The following is a 23,158-nucleotide window of genomic DNA, read 5'->3' as shown; positions in this document are numbered from 1 at the left end:
CTGGAAAGATCCACGGCTTGTCAAGCTCGGGGAGCAAAACAGTTGTAGAATCACGTGTGTGGTATCTGTGGGAGCCATTGCTGGATGTAACTCCTCAACATCTCTCCTCCACTTCCTCCTTATTCACAGATCATGTTTCCAGCTCCCAAACTAAAATCTCGGGGCACCCGGTGGCTCAGTTGACTGAGCGTCAGACTTTGGCTCAGGTCACGATCTCGTGGTTCATGAGTTCAAGCCCCACATCGGGCTCGCTGCTGTCAGCGCTTCAGATCCTCTGTCCCTCTCTCTCTAACGACCCCCACTGCTTGCAGTCTCTCAAAAAACAAAACCAAAAACACCAAAACACTAAAATCTCGGTTTCTCAGCTTCCCTCGCAGCCAGGCACAGCCACGTGACATGTTCCTGGCTAATGAGATGTAACCAGAAATCCACAGGAAAGTTACTGGTTTTCTAGTAGCATGTACTACACATATAACCGGAGTCGGCCGGTACGTGCCTGTCCCCTTGTGCCTGCCTTCTTCCTCCTGCGTGGAACAGACTTGGTGCCCGGAGGGCAGGGCCGTCTTGTGACTGTGGGGACCCAAGTCACACTCTCAGGATGGGGAAGCATAAAGGCATGGAGCATGCGGCTTCACGGCCACGGCACCGTGCACTATGTGACCCCAAGCTTGTTGTCACCTGAGAAAGAGGCAACATATTTCTCAGTTAAGCCACTGTTTAGGTTTTGAATGTAATCCCGGTTACCGTTTTCATCTAAAAGAAAAAAGGGAGAAAAGTCACGTGTATGTGTATGTGTGTGATTACTTACATGAGCATGATGATGTAGGAGGACACATAGCTCACTGTTAACATTGACCGTTAGGGGCACCCGGGTGGCTCAGTTGATTGAGTGACCAGCTTCGGCTCGGGTCATGATCTCTCGATTCGGGAGTTTGAGGCCTGCATCGAGCTGCTGTCAGTGTGGAGCCCGCTTCAGATCCTCTGTCTCCCTCTCTCTCTTCCCCTCCCTTGCTCGTGCACGCTCTCTCAAAAATAAATAAAAAATAAAAATAAACTAAAAAAACAACAACAACAAACATTGACAGTTCACTGCAAGGGGTAAGACTGGAGGCAGAGGACAGCTGATGAAGTTTTTATTTTTACTCTGTTTACATCATTATACCAAACATTTATTAACTTTGTGACACACTATAATAATGTCCACAAAGCTTATAAAAAGAGAGGAAGAGTCGATGTGCTGGCTGGCTCAGTCAGAAGAGCATGTGACTCTTAATCTCAGGGTCGTGAGTGCAAGCCCCACATTGGGTGTAGAGATTACTTAAATAAATACTTTAAAAAAAAAGGAAGAGTCACATATACTAAAATACATGTTATATATATATATATATATATATATATGTATATATATATACACACACACACACACATATATAATACATACATATGTAATATACACACATATATAATATATATAATACATAATTATAGAGTATACCCACACATATATATAATATTTACACATGTATATATTTATATATAATACATAATTATATAGTACATATGAGAGAGAAAGAAAGAGAAAGTGTACAATAGCATTCTGGAATTACTGGTTATCACTCGACCAGCTCAAGCTCAAGTTCAAGGCAAAGCCAGTCCTCAGTGACTGGGCCGGTGCCTCCCATAATGCAGGGAGCTAGGAGTGGACAGGCTGAGCAAATGGAATATTTGGTATAGTTCTGCAGTTTGAGCCAACACTACAAGCTTCAGATTTGTTGCACAGGCCTTGGTGTGGAGGGCCAGATACTCAGGAGATCATCGGGACCCCACCAGGAGGCCCGGAGGCACAGTTGCAGCCCGGCAGAGAAGGGAAACAGACAGGGAAGCTGGGGTCTGGGGTCCGGGGCCAAGGGATGCAAGGCAGGGCACTGGCCTGTGACCTAGCACGGCTCTGGCACAGGGCGCTGGTCCCGGGCTCCCCAGAGATGGGTCCGTCTTTTCAGGAACAGGCCTCAGTCACCTTCCCTGCTCCGAGGACCTGGGCTTGTAGCTGGATCCCACCGTACAGGCACCTGAGCAGGGCTGAGGCACATAGGAACCGGGCGTCTAGACCAAATCACAGCGTCGTGCAGCTGACTGTGGACGTGACATATGTCTTCTTAGTCAGTGGCTCTTTGCTTCCTGGAGCCTTCATGGCTCCTATTCTGTGCTGGGCCCCCGTGCAGCCAAGGGGTTGGGGGTGGGGCGACAGGGCTGCTGTTGTGGACCCGCCTCCCTCCCCCGTCCCCCCCACCGCACTGATTTCCTCTCTTGTGGCCCCAGGGGTTTCCTGTTCTCTCCCCTGTCTGAACAGCTTCCCCATTTCTTTTGCAACATCTTGCAGCAGGTGTCTGGCTTGCTCCTGCTCTCGGAAGCTCAGACAGGCTGGGACCTAGCAGAGAGCCTCCGGGTTTGGTCCAAGGTGTGCCATGGGAGGAACAGCGGCTCAGCCGGGCGGCCGGGCCACGTGCAGGGGGAGCCCATGGAGGGGAAGGCGCCATTTTCCTGAACTGGGTTATGACCCAGATATCACACGGAACAGATTTACACTAAAGAATTCTTTGTCGCTTATCCAAAATTTCCATTTAACTGAACATCCTGTATTTTTATTTGCTAAATCTGGCAACCTGATCCTAAGACGGCTCAGCTTTCAAAGTTCTCTAATCAGATGTTCCAGAAAGGGAAGAGAGGGAGGAGAGAAGACGGCAGGAAAGAAAAAACTCCCCATGGAGAGAGAGAGCCCAGCCGGTGTGTGACTCCACAGCTGTTCCTCCCCTCCCACCCCCGAGGGCCAGAGACTGAGGCCCCAGGGGAGAGGGCAGGGCTGGGAGAGGTACCCGGTGCCAATCCCTGGCTCAGCCACCAACTTCCTGTGGGTCACCCTGGGCAGTGGCTGGGCCTCCCTGGGCTCCCTCGCTGGCATCTGTGGCCTCCAGCACTCACTCACTCATCACATTTGTCCCAAGCACCCACACGTACCCCTGCTGTGTGCCAGACCAAGTCTCAGAGAGGAGCCCTTAAGCAGCTGGCTGGCTGATGGCATGCGGAGGATATAGACATGAAAACGGATCCCCATGATCCGGGAATATGGAATTTCCACTTCCCTCCTTCCAAGGGAGAGCTACTCAGTCCCGGCCGGGCCCTGCACCTGCCCTCTCCCTCTTCCTGGTACCCAATGGCTGCTCGGGGATCTGGGAGGGCTCCCTCCCAGGGGCATGGGCTGTCGTGGTGCTGCCGTCCTCAACTGAAAGCCCTCCACGTGGCCATGCCTTGTCCGGTGGCCCCAGAATGGTGGCTGTGAGCTTCAAGAGCAGTGAAGTGTTCTGGGGGACTTGCTTTCCCTGGACCAGCTGGGTTGGGTTGATCAAGGCGAGCTTGCATCTTTCAGATGCCCACCTAGGTGCCCAGGGGCTTCAGATCTCCTGGTGGGCTGAGGACAAGACAGAGGTGGGAGTCTTTGAAGGGCAGACCCAGGGTGTTGTTAATACTACCCGTTTTTCCCAGCATGTTCCCATGGCGGGAGAAAATGGAAGGAGGGAATTTGATTTTGATGACCAGGGGAGCCACCATTCACCTCCACACAGCAGTCAGGATGCTTTAAAAAAAAAAAAAAAAAAAGTTTTGTTTTTTTTTAATTGTGGTAAAAATATATATAACATAACATTTACCATTTAGGAGTACAACTCAGTGGCATGAAATACATTCACAATGTGATACAACCATCGCCCCTATTTCCAGAGCTTTTCCATCATTCCAAACAGAAACTCTGTACCCATTAAACAATAATTCTCCTCTTGGGGCACCTGGGTGGCTCAGTCAGTTGGGTGTCCGACTTCGGTTCAGGTCATGATCTCGCAGTTCACAAGTTTGAGCCCCGCATCCGGCTCTGTGCTGACAGCTCGGAGCCTAGAGCCTGCTTCGGATTCTGTCTCTCTCTCTCTCTCTCTCTCAAAAATAAATAAGCATTAAAAAATTGCTTGAAACAATAATTCTCCTCTCTTTTCCCTTCCCTCCCAGCCCCTGGTCACCTCTAATGTACTTACTGTCTCTATGAATTTTCCTGTTCTCAATACCTCATTCAAGTGGAACCACATCCAATCTGTCCTTTTGTGTCTGACTGCTTTCATTCAGCATACTTTTTTTTTTAAGTTTTTATTTATTTAAGTAATCTCTACATCCAACATGAGGCTTGAACTCACCACCCTGAGATCAAGAGTCACAGGCTCTTTCAACTGAGCCATCTCGGCGCCCCTCGGCATAGTGTTTTCAAAGAGCATTCCTGTGGAAGCATGTATCAGAGCTTCATCCCTTTTTATGGGTGAATAATGTTCCATTGTGTCCCTGTAGAGGCCATATCTGGCTTATCAATTCATCTGTTGGTGGGCACTTGGGTTGTTTCTGCCTTTCGGCTCCCCAGAGTGGGTACTGCTGGGTAAGAAGAACAACTCTGTTCTCGACTTCCGCTCATCGGATGTGAGGGGGTTTTCCAAAACCAAACAATTCTCAGATGCCTGCAGGATGTCCTACAATTTAACTCAATGCTGACACTATTGACTCGCAGTTAACATCAGATCCCAGAGGCTGAGGGCTCGGTCCTATAGGACCACCCCCAGTTCAGACACCTGCGCTTCTGATGGGCCAGCTATAAACCGGAGGTTTCTGTGACCCCCTCCTCGGGTTCGGGCATTTGCCAGAGTGGCTCACAGAACTCGGGAAAACAGTTTACTTATTAAATTTCTGGATTTATTACAAAGGATATTTAAGGACATAAATGAACAGCCAGGTGAAGAGATACATAGGGTGAGGTCCAGAAGGGTCCAGGCACAGGAGCTTCTGTCCCCGTGGAGTTTGGGGAAGGTCACCCACCCATGTGGATGCATTCTTGTCCACCAACTGGAAGGGCTGTGAACGCATACTGTTGGGATTTTATCTATCTATCTATCTATCTATCTATTTATAAATGTTTTTATTTATTTTTGGGAGAGAGAGAGACAGAGCATGAGTGGCGGACGGGCAGAGAGAGAAGGAGACACAGAATCCAAAGCAGGCTCCAGGCTCTGAACCGTCAGCACAGAGCCCGACGCGGGGCTCGAACTCACAAACCGCAAGATCATGACCTGAGCCGAAGTCGGCTGCTTAACTGACTGAGCCACCTGGGCGCCCCATATTTTTAAGTTTATTCATTTATTTTGAGAGAGAGCGAGTGTGTTGGGGGTGGGGGGGAGAGGCAGAGAGAAAGGGAGAGAGAGAATCAGAAGCATGCTGTGTGCACTGTCAGCGTGGAGCCAAATGTGGGGCTCGATCTCACGAACCGAGATCATGACCTGAGCTGAAATCAAGAGTCTGCCGCTCAACCAACTGAGCCACTCATGTGCCCCAGTGTTTAGGAAGGCTTTCACTGATAATTAATTCAGTCTCTAGCCCCCTCCCTTCCCTGGGAGTCGGATGTGGCCATCCTTAGGGGCTTTCCAAAAGCCACCTCATTAACTAAACTCCAGTGTTACCAGAAAGTTCCCAGGGTTTTAGGTGTTGGTACCAGGAATGCAGGTGAAGGCCGAAATATATATATTTGATTATATAACACTATCCCACCGGGTCATATGATGATTTTTTTTTTTAACTTTTTTCCCCCTAAGTTTGTTTATTTATTTATTTATTTTTAAATGTTTATTTTTGAGAGAAAGCACGAGCAGGAGAGGGGCAGAGAGGGTGGGACGGAGGACCCCAAGTGGGCTCTGCACCATCAGCACGGAGCCCGACGCGGGGCTCGAACCCACGAACCGTGAGATCGTGACCTGAGCCAAAGTCAGACGCTTAACCGACCGAGCCACCCAGGCGCCCCTCATGTGATGATTCTATGTTTAGCCTTCTGAGAACTTGTTTCCCCTCGTGGCTGCACCATTTTACGTTCCTGCCAGCAATGCGTGAAAGTTCTAGTTCTCACACATGCCCACCAACACTTGTTATTTTGTGTTTTATTCTTTACAACTGCCGTCCTAGTGTTACCCATAACTGGGTCTGCCTCTTGGTGGGCATCGAAGCCAAAAGACACAACGAAGCCAAAGAAGGGAAGGGTATTCCTTGCGACAAGTAAATGAGGACCCTGGGACCGTCTCCCAAAGTGGTGTCTCCTCAAACCACAGAACTGGGAAGTTTTAAGCCAAGGATGCATATAGATTCGTGAAGGGGCTTGTGCAGCGGGGGATTCAGCTGGGAAATAGGGCAGGTCGTCTTAAGGTGATCTGTCTGTCCAGGGTCGAAGGCACGAGGGCCAGCAAGGGTCGGCCTTGCCAATTCTGTGACTACGTTTGAGTTTTATTTATTTTTATTACTTATTTTTTTTAAATGTTTATTTATTTACTTTGAGAGTTCTGCGTCAGCGCGGAGCCTGATGCGGGGCTCGATCCCACAAACCGTGAGATCGTGACCCGAGCTGAAATCAAGAGTCGGACACTTAACTGACTTGAGCCCCTCAGGCGCCCCGAGCCAGAGTTTTGATCCTGTAAAGATAACTCAGGAATGTGTGTCAGGACGATCTTGATGTTGAATCAGCCCTGGGAGTTTTGTCACTGATTTGTTGCCCCTGATATGATTAGGTTATCTCCTGGCCTGACAGTGGCTGTTTGTTCTTATTCTTTTGTTCCCTTTAAATCAGTTCAGGATACCCCAGGAAGCTCTGCAAGAAATGTGCTTTGGGCCGGGCGCCTGGGTGGCTGAGACGGTGAAGCTCCCGACTCTTGATTTCAGCTCCCGTCATGATGGCACGATGCGTGGGGTCGAGCCCCAAGTCGGGTCCGTGCTTTGAGGGCAGAGCCTGCTTGGGATTCTCTCTTTCTCTCCCTCTCTCTCTCTCTCTCTGCCCCTGCCCTGCTCTCTCTCAAATAAATAAACATTTATAAATAAATAAATAAATAAATAAATAAATAAATAAATAAAAAACAAAACCAAACATAAATTGCAATCTGTTGCTCCCCTGACCAGATGGACTCTGGCTGTGTCCTCCAGGCCCTCCGGTGAAGTCTCGCCTCTGCTCACCTCTCCAGCCTCACGGCCCTCTCCCCTTCACCCAGCGCTCACCACCTTCGCAGAAGGCAGGCCTCTCGCCTGCACCGCACCTCCCCCACCCCCCCACCCCCCCCCCCCGCCCAATCTCAGGGACCATTCTGTGCTTCCTCTTTCCGGGGGGATCTGTCTTCCTCGTGCCCTTGGCCTGGCGGACCCCAGCCTTGGTCCCTACACCCCGTTCATGTTCCTTCCCGGCTCTGGGCTGCATTTGCGGTTGGGAGTCTGCTGTTTCCCCTGCTTCTTGTCCATCCCAGGCAGGAGGCTCTGGGTCTTGGCAAAGCACGTGGCTGATGCTTGTTTCGTGGCCAGATGAGCCAACGAATTGTCTCTCCCGTGGGCTCACGGCCTTTTGGGAAGACACCGTGGTCACTTCAACCTCCCGCCCCTGACAGCCAACCCAGGAGGCTGTGTCTCACGAACGTACTGAAGTCACACCAGGGAACTCCCCAAACACTGCAGTCCCTTCCCTGTTTGAAGATTTTCTTCCAACCGTTCTCTTCCTTTGGATCCAGGGAACCAAGGTGCTGAGGCCCTGAGGACACCCTGAGGACACCCAAGGTTCCGGAGAGGAGAAACCCCTCAGGTAATGGGTGTGACAAGCGGGAGCTCACCCAGAGCACTGGGAACATCTCTCTTTCTCCACTTTATTTTATTATTTGAGAGAGAGAGAGAGAGAGCACAGTCAGAATCTTTTTATTTACTGATTTGGGGGGGGAGGGAGGCAGAGAGAAGCAGAGAGAGGGAGACAGAGAGAATCCCAAGCAGGCTCTGCACTGTCAGCGCAGAGACTGATGTGGGGCTCGAACTCACAAACTGTGAGATTATGACCTGAACCAAAGTCGGACCAAAGTCTGTGTCTGGGCCACCCAGGTGCCCCAGAGAGAAAGAGAATCTGTGAACAGGTTCCGTTCTCAGTGTGGAGCCTGAGGCAGGGCTCAATCCCACAACCCTGGGATCATGACCTGAGTCCAAATCAAGAGTCAGAAGCTCAACCGATTGAGCCACCCAGGGGCCTCTCTCTCTTTAAAAAAAACCAAACATATATTTGGGGTGCCTGGATGGCTCAGGTGGTTGATTGTCTGACTTCGGCTCAGGTCATGATCTTGCGGTTTGTGAGTTCGAACCCTGCGTCAGCCTCGCTGCTGTCGGCACGGAGCCCGCTTCGGGTTCTCCGTCCCCCTCTCCCTCCCCTCTCAAAAATGAATAAACATTTGAAAAGTAATAAAATTAAAAATATATATTTGTCGAGGTGCCCTAGGAGCATCTCTTGTTAGGAGGTGGGGCGGGAGTAAAAGAAAGAGAAAAAGAAAGTCCCAGAAGCAAAGGAGACAGAAGCAGACTGCAGCCACAGAGCTGGCCAACTACAGGACCACACAGGAGGGTAGAGCAGGGAGAGCTTGTGGGGAAGGACAAAGCATCAGAGACCAAAAAAACCAAGAGGCAACCTACTGAATGGGAGAATATATTTGCTAATCGTATATCTGATGAGGAATTAATATCCAAAATATATAAAGAACTCTTACAACTCAGTAGCCAAAAAAAAAAAAAAAAAATCCAATTAAAAAAGTGGGCACAGGATCTGAATAGACATTTTTCCAAAGAAGATATGCAGGTGGCCAACAGGTACGCGAAAAAGTGCTCAGCGTCGCTCACCATCAGGGAAATGCAAATCAAAACCACAGTGAGATCTCACCGCCTGCCTGTTAGGACGGCTTGTATCAAAAAGACCAAAGGCAGCCAGCGTTGGCGGGGGTGTGGAGACAACGGACCCCTCGTGCACCGTCGGTGGGAATGCAAATTGGTGCAGCCACGGTGGAAAACGGTGAGGAAGTTCTGAGTGTTTCTCTGAAGGAAATAAGAACACTGACTTGAAAAGATGTGGACAGCCCGTGTTCACTGCAGCATCATTCACAGTAGCCGAGACACGGAAGCAACCTACGTGTCCATCGATGAGTGGATGGCTGCAGAAAATGTGGTGGAGGGGGGCTGGCTGGCTCAGTGGCTGAAGCGCGCGACTCTTGATCTCGGGGTTGTGAGTTGGAGTCCCACATTGGGTGTACAGATTACTAAAAAGAAAGAAAGAAAGGAAGGAAGAGAGAAAGAAAGAGAATGTGGTGTGTATATACAATGAAATGTTAATCAGCAGTAAAAAAGGAGGAAATCCTGGCATTTGTGACAACATGGGTGGACCTTGAGGGCATTGGGCTAAGTGAGGTAAATCAGAGAGAGAAAAATACCGTCTGATCTCATTTATATGCACAATCTAAAACAACAACAACAAAAGTCCCCAAACTCTCAAGAACCAAAGTCCTAGGGGTGCCTGGGTGGCTCAGTCGGGTAAGCAACCGACTTTAGCTCAGGTCATGATCTCACGGTTTGTGGGTTCGAGCCCCGCGTCGGGCTCTGTGCGGACAGCTCAGAGCCTGGAGCCTGCCCCGGATTCTGTGTCTCCCTCTCTCTCTCTGTCCCACCACAGCTCACACGTTGTCTCTGTCTCTCAAAAATAAACATTTAAAAAAAAAAAAAAAGAACTAAAATCCTGGATACAGAGAACAGATAGGCGGTTGTCAGAGGTGGGCGGTGGGTGAAATGGGTGAACTTACACCAGTTATAAAGTAAACAGGTCCTGCGGGGGTTGGTGCCTGGGTGGCTCAGTCTGTTAAGTATCCAACTCCTGATTTTGGCTCAGGTCACGATCTCAGGATTCGTGAGATTGAGCCCTGTGTCGGGCCCCAGCCTGACACTGCGGGGCCTGCTTGGGATTCTCTCCCCCCGTCTCTCTCTGCCCCTCTCTCGTTCGCGTGCTCCCTCTCAAAACAAATAAGTACACTTAAAAAATAAATAAATAGTACAGCATGGTAGGGTGGGTTAAAGGGAAAAAAAAGCAGGCTTGAAGAAGGATGGAAGTCCTGTATCTCAGAGACTTCATAGCGTGACATCTGCAAGCCTGCAGGGAACAAAAGAACATTCTTTTAGCTGGAGGATATTTAGGAGATATTAGGAGCTTCTGTTTTAGGCCAGGCCTTCAATATCTTTTTCAGGGGACAATGGCACATGGCGTTGAGAGCACCTGCTGGGCTGGGCTGGCCTTGGGAGGACCTTTCTGTTGGATCATAAAGCGGGGCGGCCCCTTGTCAAGCAAAGGAAAGGGGAAGGGCCAGCCAGGCAGAAGGCCTGGGCAGAGGCGTGGGGGTACAAGAGGCTCTAGAATGTTCTGAGAACAGTGAGGACATTGGTTTGGCTGGAGCTCAAGGCACAGCGGGAGATACAGAAGGAGCTGGTGGCCGGGCCTCGGGTGCCAGGGTGAGGCCCGTGGATTTCCTCCTGGGGCAGCAGAGGCTGGAAGGGGTGAGCATTAGCAGGGGTGGCGCATGCCCAGAGCTGTGGCTCAGGTCAGCTCCTCGATGCCGCATTTTCTTTTTCAGAAGCCAATTTCTCAATATCCTCAAGCGGGGCTCTACACTGCAGTCGTGGATTGCGACACCTCCTCTAACAAGTTTTTAAGTGTGGGTGAGCGTGTGCCTGTGTGTGTGACCGTGTACGTGCGAGTGTGTGTGAGTGTGACTGTATGTGTGTGTACGAGTGTGTGCCTCTGGTCCCTCCAGCTGTGGCCTCCTGATGATGTTCCTTTCCTGCGGACTGAGAGCAGTGTCTGGTCTGAGCAAGCCCGAACTAGCTGGTACCCATTTCTTCCTTTTCCAGTGTACCTGTGTGTGTTTGTTTTTTTTAATGTTTATTTAAAAAAAATTTTTTTTAACATTTATTCATTTTTTGAGAGACAGAAAGAGAGCACAAGCAGGGGAGGGAGACACAGGATTCGAAGCAGGCTCCAGTCTCTGAGCTGTCAGCACGGAGCCCAACACGGGGCTTGAACTCATGAAACGCAAGATCATGACCTGAGCTGAAGTCGGATGCTTAACCGACAGAGCTACCCAGGCGCCCCTTTATTTGTTTATTTTTGAGAGAGAGAGTGAGTGAGCAGGGAGGGGCAGGGAGAGAAAGAGAGAGAGAATCTTAAGCAGGCTCCGCACTGCCAGTGCAGAGCCCGATGCGGGGCTTGAACCCACGAATGGTGAAACCATGACTTGAGCCGAAATCAAGAGTCAGCCGCTTAACTGACTGGGCCACCCAGGCACCCTGCCCTGTACTTGTGTTCTTTAAACAAGGGGAAAACAGGGGGCACCTGGCTGGTTCAGTCAGAGGAGCATGCGACCCTTGATCTTGGGGTCATGAGTTCGAGCCCCCCCCCCCCCCCCCCCGTCGGGTGTAGAGATTACTTAAATCAATAATAATAATAAACTTTTAAAAAAGGCGGGGTACCGGAAGAGAAGCTTCCCCGAGCCTGAAGTTGCCTGCTGCTTTTCCATCCATACTGGGAAGGGCAGTTGAGCGCCGGATCCACCCTGAGGTGGTCTTGGTGGCTTGAATCTTAGCTTTTTGTTTTGTTTCAAACACTTGTTTTAAGTTTGTATGTTTATTTTGAGGGGTGGGGGAGGGGTAGAGAGAGAGAGAATCCCAAGCAGGCTTTGCACTGATAATGTGACTCAGGGCTCGAAACCCACAAACCGCGAGATCATGACCTGAGCCAAAATCAAGAGACGCTTAACGGACTGAGCCACCCAGGTGCCCCTAAACATTCTTTTCTAAAATCTGTTTATTTTGGAGGCACCTGGGTGGCTCAGTCCGTTAAGCGCCTGACTTCGGCTCAGGTCACGTCTCGTGGTTCGTGAGCTCGAGACCCACAACGGGCTCTGTGCTGCCAGCTCAGAGCCTGGAGCCTCCGCCTCGGATTCTGTGTCTCCTTCTCTCTCTGCCCCTCCGCCACTCATGCTCTGTGTGTCTCTCTCTCTCTCAAAAATAAACAAACAGTAAAAAAATTACTTATTTTCCTTTAATTAATCTCTACACCCAGTGTGGGGCTCGAACTCACAATCCCAAGATCAAGGGCCGCGTGCTCCTCTGCCTGAGCCACCCAGGTGCGCCTTGAATCTTTGCTTTGAATCCTGGCTTGGTGCTCAGTTTTTCCCGGTCGTGTCACCCGGGATCGAACCCTTGATCTTTCTGAATCTCAGGTTCTTCATCTGTGAAAGGAAGAAACGTTTACTTTGCAGGGCTGTGAGAATTAACGGTGCACACAATCTTGCTTGACGTTAGGCTGTGACGTTGTAACATTTAGTGTATTTTTGATGTTTTGATGATTTTTGCAAAAGTTGCATCCAAGGCGGGGCACCTGAGTGGCTCAGTCATTTAATGCTCTGACTCTTAATAGCTCGGGTCATGATCTCACTGCCCTGGGATTGAGCCCCACTTTAGGCTCTGCTCCGAGTGTGGAGCCTGCTTAAGATTCTCTGTCTCCCTCTCTCTCTCTCCCTCTCCCTCTGCCCCTCCCCTGCTCACGTGTGTGTGCGCATGTTCTCTCTCTCTCTCCAAAAAGTAAAGAAACAAGCGTAAGCAAGGCAGAGTGCTTTTGGTACCTCTTCTGGCAGCTTCCTCTGCCTCTTCTGGCACCTCGTGTTTCTCCTAAGTCCCATCACCTGCATCTCAGGTGAGCTGTTTCAGGGACCTCAGTGTCGAAATCTCGGGCCTCTGGAGTGCAAACACGTGGCCAGAAATCAAGAAAGCGAGCTTTCATGGCAGAACAGGCAGAGGCACCGGTCATGGTTCCCCCATAATGGATCCCGGAGGTGGAGGTAAGGTGGGGGCGAGGTCACTGGAGTCACGTAGGAGGACTTCGGGCTAAGGGATCATCCGTTCTCTGCTCTTTGTGCATATGGGTGTGATTGATTCGTGAATCCCTGAGGCCACGGCGAGCGGTACTCCTGTCCTGGGCTCTGGGCTAAGTACCAGGGTACACCGTCCCCGCCATCATAAAGCTTAAAGCAGGGGTGGGGGCACCCAGGCGGCTCAGTCGGTTAAGCGTCCGACTTCAGCTCAGGTCATGATCTCACAGTTCGTGGGTTCAAGCCCCGCGTTGGGCTCTGTGCTGACAGCTCGGAGCCCAGAACTTGCTTTGGATTCTGTCTCCCTCTCTCTCTGCCCCTCCCCCGCTGGCGTCTGTGTCTCTATCTCACAAATAAACATTAAAAAAAAAATGAATTTTAAAATCGTGGGGTGGGGGCAATCTGCTTTGGACTGGGTGTTCTGGAAAGGCCTTTTGAGGAGGGCACATTTCGGTGAAAGGTAAACCCGGGAGGAGGTGCCACGCTGAGTTGGGAAGAAAGGGAGGGGGCCGCGTGAGGAAATGGAAGAAGGACCCCCCAACCCCACGTGAGGGAAAGGCGGGAAAGGCGGCACAGCGCAGACAGCTCTGAACATGGCATCTGAGAAGCACGAGGCAGAGGCGAAATCATGCAGAGAGTCTGAGGGTCACTGGGTGCTGGTTTTGTTTTATTTATTTTTATGTTTTTATTTTTATTTATTTTGAGGGAGAGGGCAAGAGGGGGAGGGATGGAGAGGGAGGGAGACAGAGTCCCAGGCAGGCTCTGCGCCCTCAGCACAGAGCCTGATGCGGGGCTCGAACCCACGAACTGTGAGATCATGACCTGTTAAGTCTTGCCAATGGCAAGAGTCCGTCGCTTAACCGACCGAGCCACCCAGGTGCCCCCATCGGGTCCTGTTTGCATCCACATCTCAGCTTCTTCCCACATCCCCACCTCGTACCCTCAGACATCACCCTGGACGTTGCCAACAGGAGTGGTACATTCTGAGAGCCGCTGCCCTGACACTTACCAGCCCGCAGCCCTGCCCCTCCACTCACCTCGTGCCTCCGTTTCCACAGTGAAAAATATTTTTTCCCCAAAGAGCATTTCCCTTTCACTGAGCCACTCCATATGGCGCCACAAAATTAAAATAAGTGAAGGGCTACTGTCCCTCTCCATCCTGGCTGGGCTGGGTGACAGGGAGGAGACTATACAGCTTGTGGTTCAGTAGACATCCCTTAATAAGCTTTTTATTTTTAAGTTATCTCTGTACCCAGAGTGGGGCTTGAACTCATGATTTTGAGATCAAGAGTCACAGGCTCTACCGACTGAGCCAGCCAGGTGCCCTGTAAAGCTCTGACTGCTTAAGAGAAGATCCTTTGCAGGATTCTAGCAAAGCCTCTGCCCCTGGAGCTCGGGATCACCCTCTTCTTAGCAGAAGGGAGGCACCTGGGCGGTGAGGGAGGAAGGCTGCAGGGGGAACAGGTGCTGGAGAGCCGCCCCTCCTTCCCCTCCCCTCCCGCCTCACCCTAGCTTTGTCCCTGCGCTGATTATTGCTTTATTACTGTTTTCAGTCAGATATAATTCCGGCATTTTCTACAATCTTGATCTTTTCACTGATACCAGATTTTTGTACAAAGATTTGTATATAAAATGATTATGTACCCACCAGAATACATTCCCCAGCAATTAGAACGTTTAAGATGCAGCTCGTAACACTCCTTCTGCACATTCCTCATTTATTACTTCTGAAAATGTTTTGTGATTTTTTTTTTTTTTTTGGTGGATGTGTTTACAAATCCAATAACAATCCTCATTTAGAGTTGCAAAACACGAAGCCATTTTGAACCCAGACAGATGGCAGCTAAATGAACTTTAATTAAAGAATGAGTGCTTTGAATCAAATCACTTTAAGAAGTACAGTACTCTGAGATTCTGGAGAGGTTGCATAAACAGCATCTGGGTTCTTCTGCAGGAAGCAGGCCTGCTTGTGGGAACTAGGAAGGCATCCCCAACGGATCCGGGCTGGGCCGGCACTGGGCACCGTGGGCAAAGCGAGGGGGCGGCCGGCCGGCCAAGCGGCCCAGAGCGCAGAGCTCCCGAGACAGGAGGTGAAACCGACGTAGGCCACCTCTTGGTGCAAAGGTTGCCCTGGGGGTGGGGGTCCCCCCTTCTGCTTTCGTGCAGTGAGGTCGGGCCGAGGCGCGGGGTTTTGCTGCACAACCCGATTAGGTGCACGCGCCTGCACAGCGGGAGTGGAAGCAGACAGATGGCGGAGGCCCCGCAGGCCGAAGCGCTGGGGTTCCCGGGCCCTCACCGGGCGCTCCACCCCCCCCCCCCCCCCCCCCCCCCCGTGCAGCCGCCGGCCAGGCAGGAGCCACTTCCGGCCGTGGCCGCGGGTCTGGGCGGGGGCGGCGGCTCGTCTCTAGGCGACCGAGAGGCGCCGGCCGGCCCGGGCGCGCTGCGGGGGCGCCCGGGGAGGCGGGTGTCCGGGCGGAAGCCGCTCGTGCCCGGTGGCCGCGGTGGAGAAGGAAGGGGACGGACGGTGGGGTGAGAGGCAGGGGAGGGGGTCGGAGGGGAAGAGCCCGAACCGCCCCGCCGCCGGCCGAGAGGTTTGCGCTCGGTGCGGGTGGGGCGGGGGCGGGGCAGGAAAAGCACCGGCGGCGCCTAATCCGGGGAGACGGGATTAGATGGGGGAGGACGGCCCCCAGGAGCGGGGTCTGAAGGCAAGGTGGCAGCTGCAGGGTTATCCTCGATTTCATAGTTTCTGCCTCGAGGGCGGTGGTGAATGTGGGGGGGGGGGGGCGCCCCTGCCCTGATCCTGGAGATTTGAAAGGGGCAGGGGTCTGAGGGTGGACAGTGGAGCGCCCTGGTGGGTCCTGGGGACACTGCAAGTGGTGGCGGCAGCCGCCAGAGGAACAGTGCGGGCACGGCCTGCCAACCTTGTGGCTTCTGGCTTCTTGCGTCTTTCCAGAAGGAAGCCGAGTCCGGAAGGCTGGGACGGGGCCTTCCCTCCCCATCTGGGCACCTCGCTGACCCCATGGGTTGGCAGAAGCTTCTGGCCTGTTTTGATCATGTAATTAGCTGACTCAGGACTCGGTTCCTCCAAGTCAAAGGCCTGGCTCTGGCCCTTGGCTAGACCCTGCGGTCACCCTGACCCTTCCGTGCCCCAGCACTTCTGTCCAATTGACTTCCAAGTCCTGTTGGCTGACCTCCTTGTTGTTCTCCACCTGGCTGGAACCTCGGCCAGCTCTTCCTGGAACAACTACAGGAGCCTCTGCGTGGTCTCCCAGCTTCCCCCCCCCCCCCCCCCCCCCGTGGCTGCCCCCTCCCTCCAAGCAAAGCCGCCGGGGCCTGGCCCCCAGGGCCTTCCACACTTCCACAAGGCCAGGGAGGAAAGGGATGCAGACCGGCCCTGGGGTGCACAGCTTTGCCCCACTCCCCACTTCAGCCTGGCTCCGAGTGCAGGGCCCTGCCTGGGGAGTGTCCCCAGGAATCCCTGGTCTCACCTCCAGCCACACCTTGTTCCTGGAACACCCAAGGTCTCGCTTGGCACAGCCCCCCTGCCCTTGGCACAAGGGGCTGTCCCAGAAGGCCGTCCTGCCCCACGTGTCCCGCTCTGCCTTGCCAACCCCAGCCTCGCTAAGTCTCAGCATCACGGATGGTTCTTGATTCGGAGCCGGGGGAGGCCGCCCTGCCTCCCCCATTAGCTGCCCAGGGCCAGGCCCTCTCAACCCCCCACCCCTTCTGCCTCCAGTCTTACCCCTTCCTTCACCTTCCCACCTGCCACCAAAGTGGCCTTTCCGAGACACAGCTGTGACCCATCCCTCTGCTGCTCAAATGCCCTGAGCTCCATCAAAAAGCCACCCCACCCCTCCAGGTCCAACCCAGAGCACCTCTGCCAAGGTGCCTTCTCTGCGGCCACGGAGATTCCACACTTGATCACAGTTCACACTTTGGACTTCACCTCTTCCTGGAGCTCAGGCAGTCCCCTACCACCTTGTGGCCCCGAGGCCAGGGGCTCAGTCTGGCACTTGGCCTCCCGGGACACGTCATCTGGAGGTCACGCAGAGAAATGAGTGAAGTCAGTCCCCAGACACCACGGCCCAGCGGTCAGGGACACCGCCTTTGCTTTGGCAAAGGAAGGGGGGACCTTGGCAGGCTGTCTGAGCCAGGTTTCCTGACCTCGCCTCAGTGACAGCTGTTAATTCCAAACGAGACTACGCAGAAGTTATGAGCAAGGGCAATACTTTTTTTTTTTTTTTTTTTTACTTATTTAAAAAGGCCTTGGTGGCAGGAATATAGTGTAAAAATCATTGGAAAAACTAAAAGGCATCGATACATATCCGAATATACACTTTGTACATAAATTACATTTCCTTTAGTCTTTCTGAGTGAGGTCCTGATTCAGCACTGAGGTCTAATAATTCAGAGGTCCCGGGAGCTGCACGTTCAGGCCGGCATAGTCCACCATGTACATTGGCCATTGCTAGAGAGAGGGGGACAAATGGCCCGAGTTAGGACTCCGGGTGACCCAGAAAGAACACCAGACCACTTAGCTCTGCTTTCTGAAGGGATTCCCCACTGGATTCATCTGGAGGCAGCCTGATGGTCCAGATGGGACCCGAGACCCGTCCAAGGTCATGCATTTTGCCAGTGGCCCTGGAGCCTGGGCTGGGGCCTTCTGACTCGCTCCCACCCGTGTGCCAGGGGCTATTCCGTGGACCAGGGGGAACCGAGGATTCGCTCAGAGAAGGTGAGCACCCCCACAAACTCCGCCCCCTCCCCGGCCTTATGCTAAAGAGCCAGTCCCATCTCTTGGAGGTGGGAAAAGCCAGTGACCCTCTGGAGGCACCCCTAGGTGGGGACAAAGGTACAGCCTACAGCCTGAACTTTGGGGTTTGCCAGGTTTAAAGGGAGGCACGATTATAGGCGCCTGGGTGGCTCAGTCGGTTAAGCGTCTGACTCTTGGTTCCGGCTCAGGTCGTGATCTCAGTTTTGTGGGTTCCAGGCCCGTGTCAGGCTCTGTGCTGTTCGGTGCAGAACCTGCTTGGGATTCTCTCTCTCCCTCCCCCTCTTTGCGCTCTCAAAATAAAAATTAAACTTAAGAAAAAGGGGGGGGGGGAGCAGGGTCAAAGGACAAAGACATCTCCAAGTCATCACCAAATGTGTTCCAGTATTCTCCCCACTGGGACTCAGGACTTCCGAGCTAGTGTTTTGAAGTCAGAAAGAACTCTCGAGTGTGTGTGTGTGTCCCTAATGAGGCTTGACCGCAGTAAGGCCACAGTCAACCAGCCTCTGCCCCTTGTTTTCCTCCTCCACACACTGTGGGTAACGCCTACAACCTCACGGGGCTGTGGTGAGGCCCAGAGCATGCGATGTGAGCAGAGATTAACCTGGCGACCGCACGGGGGTCCCCGTTCTGGCACCGCCCAGGGGAGTCCCCCGTCCCCTCTCCCGGGGTGGGGGGTGGGGGCTCGGCTTGCCCACCTGCCCAGTGGGGGTTGTGACTTCCCGCCCAGGGCAGGGACGCGGGAGCAGCCAGTGACAGGGTTGGACTATCTGGTGGGCCCATCGGGCAGACGCGACTGCCACCCCGAGGCTGCGGAGCCCCGCTCAGACCCAGCGCTTCCCCGCGCCCCAAACCCACGTCCCAGAGCGGCCGGCCCTGCCCGAAGGCGGGGCGAGGGCCAAAGAGCAGAGCGGTCAGGCCCGGATCTGTGCAACTTTACCACGAGTGAGAGCTGGTTGGTAGACGCCACGGACTCTGGGTTAGAGGACGAGGAGGAGGAAGACGAGGAGGAGGAGGAGAAGGAGTTCCCTTCGGAGACCCGCTTTCTCTTGCGCTTGGGAATGCTGCTGTCTTTGGCTGGCGGGAAAAAAGGTTGCTGACGCCAGACGCCAGGGCTGCTCTGACTCGGCTTCGGGCCCCTCTGGGGGAGGCCTCTGCTTTCGTGCTTCAAGTCCCCTTCTCAGCGCTCAGGGCTCCAGAGCCCCCAGACACCCCCGGCCCCAAGGCCCATCCCTCCAGCCCCCTTCCTTAACCAGGCCGCACAGCCCAGTGGCTCTCCGGCCTGCCTCGTTCCCCGGGGGTGGGGGTGGGGGGTCCCTAGTGGGCTCAGTTCAGGCCCCGGCCCTCTTTCTGCTCCCAGACCGTCCAGCCCGTGGGGCCTGGCCTCCCCACAACTCCTGGGGTGAAGGGCTCGGCCTCGGCCCTTGGGGGAAGTCACTCCACGGCCTTGTGCTTCCATTTCCCTGCGAGTGAAATGTAAGATCCTGTACGGTAGCTGGGAGGCTCCCGTGGACAGTATGCCCGGGCCCCCAGAACGACTTAGCGACCGAGAACACATATCGACGTTGGTATTGTTAGCTGTGGATGTGGGATGACCCTGACCTGGTAACGCTGTGACAGAGGACGGTCCACAAGTACCGTGAGTGGACAGGCAGCGCCCCCGTGGGAAGAGACTCTGGTTTACAGTCAGAGGTCGTAAATTCAAATTCCGTTACTGCCATTCCTAGCTGTGTGACGCCGGGCAAACTGATTCACCTCTCTGAGCCAAATGGGGAAAACAACGGGACGTGAGCCTCAAAGGAGATCATGTGTCGGCAAGAGCCTGGTACCCCGCCTGACACGAAGCACGACTCGGCAGGTGTTCTGTTGCTACCGAATTAAACTGGTATGAATATATGGGACTTCGAGAAAAGATGTGCCCCCGTGTGCTACACAAGCAGGGCTTGGTGCTTGACTGAGTGGCCAGGTCACTGAGTAGAAACCAGAAGGGTCGTAATAACACAGCATGAGGGTGGGCTGGGCCCACGAGGTGACTGTCCAGCTGGTGAAGAAATACCAGAGGCTGGGGGGTCTGTGACATGGCATAAATAGACACCCCGGGAAACAGAAGACTCTGGGGGGGCAGTAGGAGCCCTGGGAATGGGTCGGAGCAAAGGGATTTTGTAGAAGGCTCCGCCCGAAAATGAAGTCAGAGGTGCCGGCCCAGGGCGGTGGCCAACCCAGCGTCACTGTAGGACCGTAAAGACAGCCAAGGTCAGGGGAGGGCAGACGCAGGTCATAGCTTCTACCCTCTGAGCATGTGTCCCAGACTCTCCTCCCGAGGCCTCTGAAGGGCCATCTGCATTCTGCCTTCAACCTAGGGACAGCTCCCAAGCTCACGGCCTCCCTGCCTGCGAATCTAGTGCCGCACCTGGCCCCTGTGACTGGCGCAGGATGGGGGGGGCGGGGGCTTCTGGTCGGGCCGTGCCACCCTAGGCCGTGGAGTTCCTGGGGGACCTGGACCCACCCGGAGTGGGGGCCTCGGGTCTCAGGCCAGCATGGGGGCCCGTCACTGTCCCCACTGAGCCCTGGGTGGGGCCTGCGTGGTCCTGACGCCAGGCTCGAGGTGGCCACCAACTCCCCAGGTGGCCCTGCCGAGCCCCTTTCCCTCTCTGGGCCTCAGTTTCCCAGCTGCACAACGCGGTTGGGACGAGATGAGTGCTCTGAATCAGCGGCACGTCTCCCAGTCACCCGGGGAAAGCATCCCACCAGACAGTCTCCCAGCTTCCTGTGAACCCCAGGCTTCTGGGAGACAGGCCCGGGGCTGGCGTGGGCCTGCCTCCCCCTGCTGGCCACACACATCGGCCCTCTCCTCCCAGGTGGCTTCCGTGATCCCATGTGACATCCTCTCCTCCAGGCTCCCGCCTGCCCTCGTTGCCTCCAGCGGATCTGACCCGCTCAGCCGCCGCTGTGGCGGGGCCCCCTCTGGAGGGCACCTGCAGGCTCCCGGGGCCTTCTGGGGATACTGGCCCTGCAGGGGGAAGGCTCAGGCTCCCCGTGGTCATACTGGGCGGGGGCGCGACACTCTGTAGGTGGTCAGCCACCTACTGCATGCCACCTGGACCAGATCTGCCCGCAGACTCTGGTCCCCGAGAGGCAGAGAGGGGGCCTCCTCGGCCTCCGCCTTACCTGGCACCTTGGCGTCATTGCAGATTTCTGCAAAAGGTCTGAAAGACGAGAGACAGGAGGTGGCGGTTAGAAAATGCGGTTTCCGCTCTTCTTTCTCAGCTGCTCCCCGCAGGTGGGCGACCCCTCTCATGAGACGCTGCCACCGCCGCTGGACGGCCAGTCAGGTAAGACCCGGCTGAAAATGGCGAGCACCCGCCAGAGCAGGCAGACGATCGCCCCTGTGCGCCTGGTGTCCTCGTCCAGAATTCGAGGGTGACGCTCGAGCGAGGGATCGGGAACGTGTGCCTAGATTTATCTAAGTGAATATTCATCACGGTATCTTTTTTTTATCTCTTGATTTTTACCGTATTGATTATTTTACTTTGAGCATTATTATTTTGTTTTCATTTTTTAAGAATTAAAAAAAATTTTTTTAAATATTTACTTATTTATTTTGAGAGAGAGAGAGAGATTGAGAGGGAGAATGAGCATGCGAGGGGCCAAGAGAAAGGAAGAAAGACAAAGAATCCCAAGCAGGCTCTGTGCTGCCAGCACAGAGATCTCATGAACTGTGAGATCGGGACCTGGGTCGGAGTCAGACACTTAACTGACTGAGCCACCCAGGCACAAAAAAAAAAAACAACAATTGTTTTGATTTTTAAAGTAATCTCTACCCCCAACATGGGGCTCAAACTCATGACCCCAAGGTCAAGAGTCACATGCTCCACTGGCTGAGCCAGCCAGGCACCCCTAGAAATATTCTAGTCAATGAGTGTATTTTAAAAAAGAGACTATAAGGGGACACCTGGGTGGCTCAGTCAGTTAAGTGTCTGACTTCGGCTCAGGTCATGGTCTCGCGGTCCGTGGGTTGGAGCCCCGCGTCGGGCTCTGTGCTGACAGCTCAGAGCCCGGAGCCTGCTTCGGATTCTGTGTCTCCCTCTCTCTCTGTTCCTCCCCTGCTTGTGCTCTGTCTCTCTCTCTCCCTCCCTCAAAAGTAAATTATAAATTTTAAAAACACTTAAAAGTCAAAATAAAAAGAGACAATAAGGACATATGGTAAAATATGGACAGTAATTATCTCTGCACGATGGGAGTACTAAATAACCATTATTTTCTAAATAACTGAAATGGGGAAACATTAATGGTATAGTCAGAAAAAGTCAAATTTCATTAAATTTTTAAAAATAAACCGACACCCATGAATGGTGAGGCTGTGTGTTTGGAAAGGGATGGAATTAGGAAACACGGAGCTACGGACTGGAAGTCTGGGTCCCCCCTCTCCCCCCCACCCCCACTAAACTGGTTTTTTTCTTCGTAAACATAAAAAAAATTTTTTTTAATGTTTATTTATTTTTGAAAGAGAGAGACACAGAGTGCAAGCAGGGGAGGGGCAGAGAGAGAGGGAGACACCAAATCTGAACAGGTTCCAGGCTCCTGAGCTGCCAGCACAGAGCCCGACGCGGGGCTCGAACTCCCAAACCGCGAGACCGTGACCTGAGCCGAAGTCGGATGCCCAACTGACTGGGCCACCCAGGCGCCCCCCTCCTGAACTAAATTCTTATGTGGGGACCTAGTGCCCAGTGTGATGGCATTAGGAGGCAGGGCCTTTGGGAGCACTTAGGTCACGAAGGAGGAGCCCTCAGGAATGGGATCAGTGCCTTATAAAACAGGCCCCAGAGAGCTCCCTTCTCCCCTTCCAGCATGTGAGGACGCGTATGAGGACACAGTGAGGAGATGGCTATCTAGAAACTACGAAGTGGGTCCTCCCCAGACCCTGAATCTGCCACCACCTTGATCCTGGACTTCCCAGCCTCCGGAACTGTAAGAAGTAAATGTCTGTTGTTTATAAGCTCCCTGGTCTGTAGTCTTGTGTTACAGCGGCCTTGACTGGAGTGAGACCTCTGAGTTGGCAGCCCAGCTGACCCACCGTGACTTATACCGGCCCTTTCCTGGCTCTGGGTATCAGTTTCCTCATCTTTAACATGAGAGTGTCGGGGTGCCCGGGGCGGGGGAGGGGGGAGGGGGAGGGGCGCTCCGTGGGTTAAGCATCCGACTCTTGGTTTCGGCCCAGGTCGTGATTCCACGGTTTGTGAGATCGAGTCCCACATCGGGCTCTGTGCTGACAGCATGCACGGAGCCAGCTTGGGATTCTCTCTCTGCCACTTCCCTACTCTCTCTCTCTCTCTCTCTCTCTCTCTCAAAATAAATAAATAAACTTAAAAAAAAAAAAAAGATGAGAGTGTTAAGCTAGCCTGTCTCCTGGATTCTGTGCAAGTGAGAAGCACCTGTCTGTCCGTCTGTCTGTGTCTGTCTCTCGTCTCCTGGCTGGGCCTGCTTTGGGAATTTCCCCACCGGATCCAAGCAGTACCCTCTCCCGTGGCCCTTGTTCACTGTGCCCGCCCTGCCCCGGGCGCTGGGG

At 53.4% G+C, this 23,158-nt stretch overlaps 1 protein-coding gene and 1 long non-coding RNA gene across 6 annotated transcripts in view; one reads left to right on the top strand and one right to left on the bottom strand.

Annotated features, from left to right (window-relative positions):
* Nucleotides 1–22,728, top strand: part of LOC107179743 — a 53,800-nt gene extending 31,072 nt beyond the window's left edge. For 2 of the 4 annotated variants that reach the window (XR_006212473.1, XR_006212471.1), the window contains exons 3-6: nt 7,614–7,684; nt 19,320–19,477; nt 20,860–20,924; nt 22,440–22,728. This is a non-coding gene — a long non-coding RNA (uncharacterized LOC107179743). Of the gene's footprint in view, nt 1–7,613; nt 7,685–15,280; nt 15,351–17,205; nt 17,557–19,319; nt 19,478–20,859; nt 20,925–22,439 lie in introns of those variants that run through there. The other 2 variants (XR_006212472.1, XR_001510447.2) reach the window with 2 other exon arrangements.
* Nucleotides 17,206–23,158, bottom strand: part of GTF2IRD1 (GTF2I repeat domain containing 1) — a 115,156-nt gene continuing 109,203 nt past the window's right edge. For both annotated transcript variants that reach the window (XM_042971809.1, XM_042971810.1), the window contains 3 exons: nt 20,761–20,798; nt 18,533–18,669; nt 17,206–17,289 (listed from right to left, as the gene is read on the bottom strand). In XM_042971809.1, the coding sequence (XP_042827743.1) occupies nt 17,221–17,289; nt 18,533–18,669; nt 20,761–20,798 (244 nt within the window). In that variant the 3' untranslated portion in view covers nt 17,206–17,220. The remainder of the gene's footprint in view (nt 17,290–18,532; nt 18,670–20,760; nt 20,799–23,158) is intronic.

This window comes from Panthera tigris, chromosome E3 (assembly GCF_018350195.1).
Source record: "Panthera tigris isolate Pti1 chromosome E3, P.tigris_Pti1_mat1.1, whole genome shotgun sequence".
In the NCBI taxonomy this organism is placed as follows: Eukaryota; Metazoa; Chordata; class Mammalia; order Carnivora; family Felidae; genus Panthera; species Panthera tigris.
The sequence above is the reverse complement of the archived record's forward strand: the minus strand, read 5'-3'. Positions and strand labels throughout refer to the sequence as shown.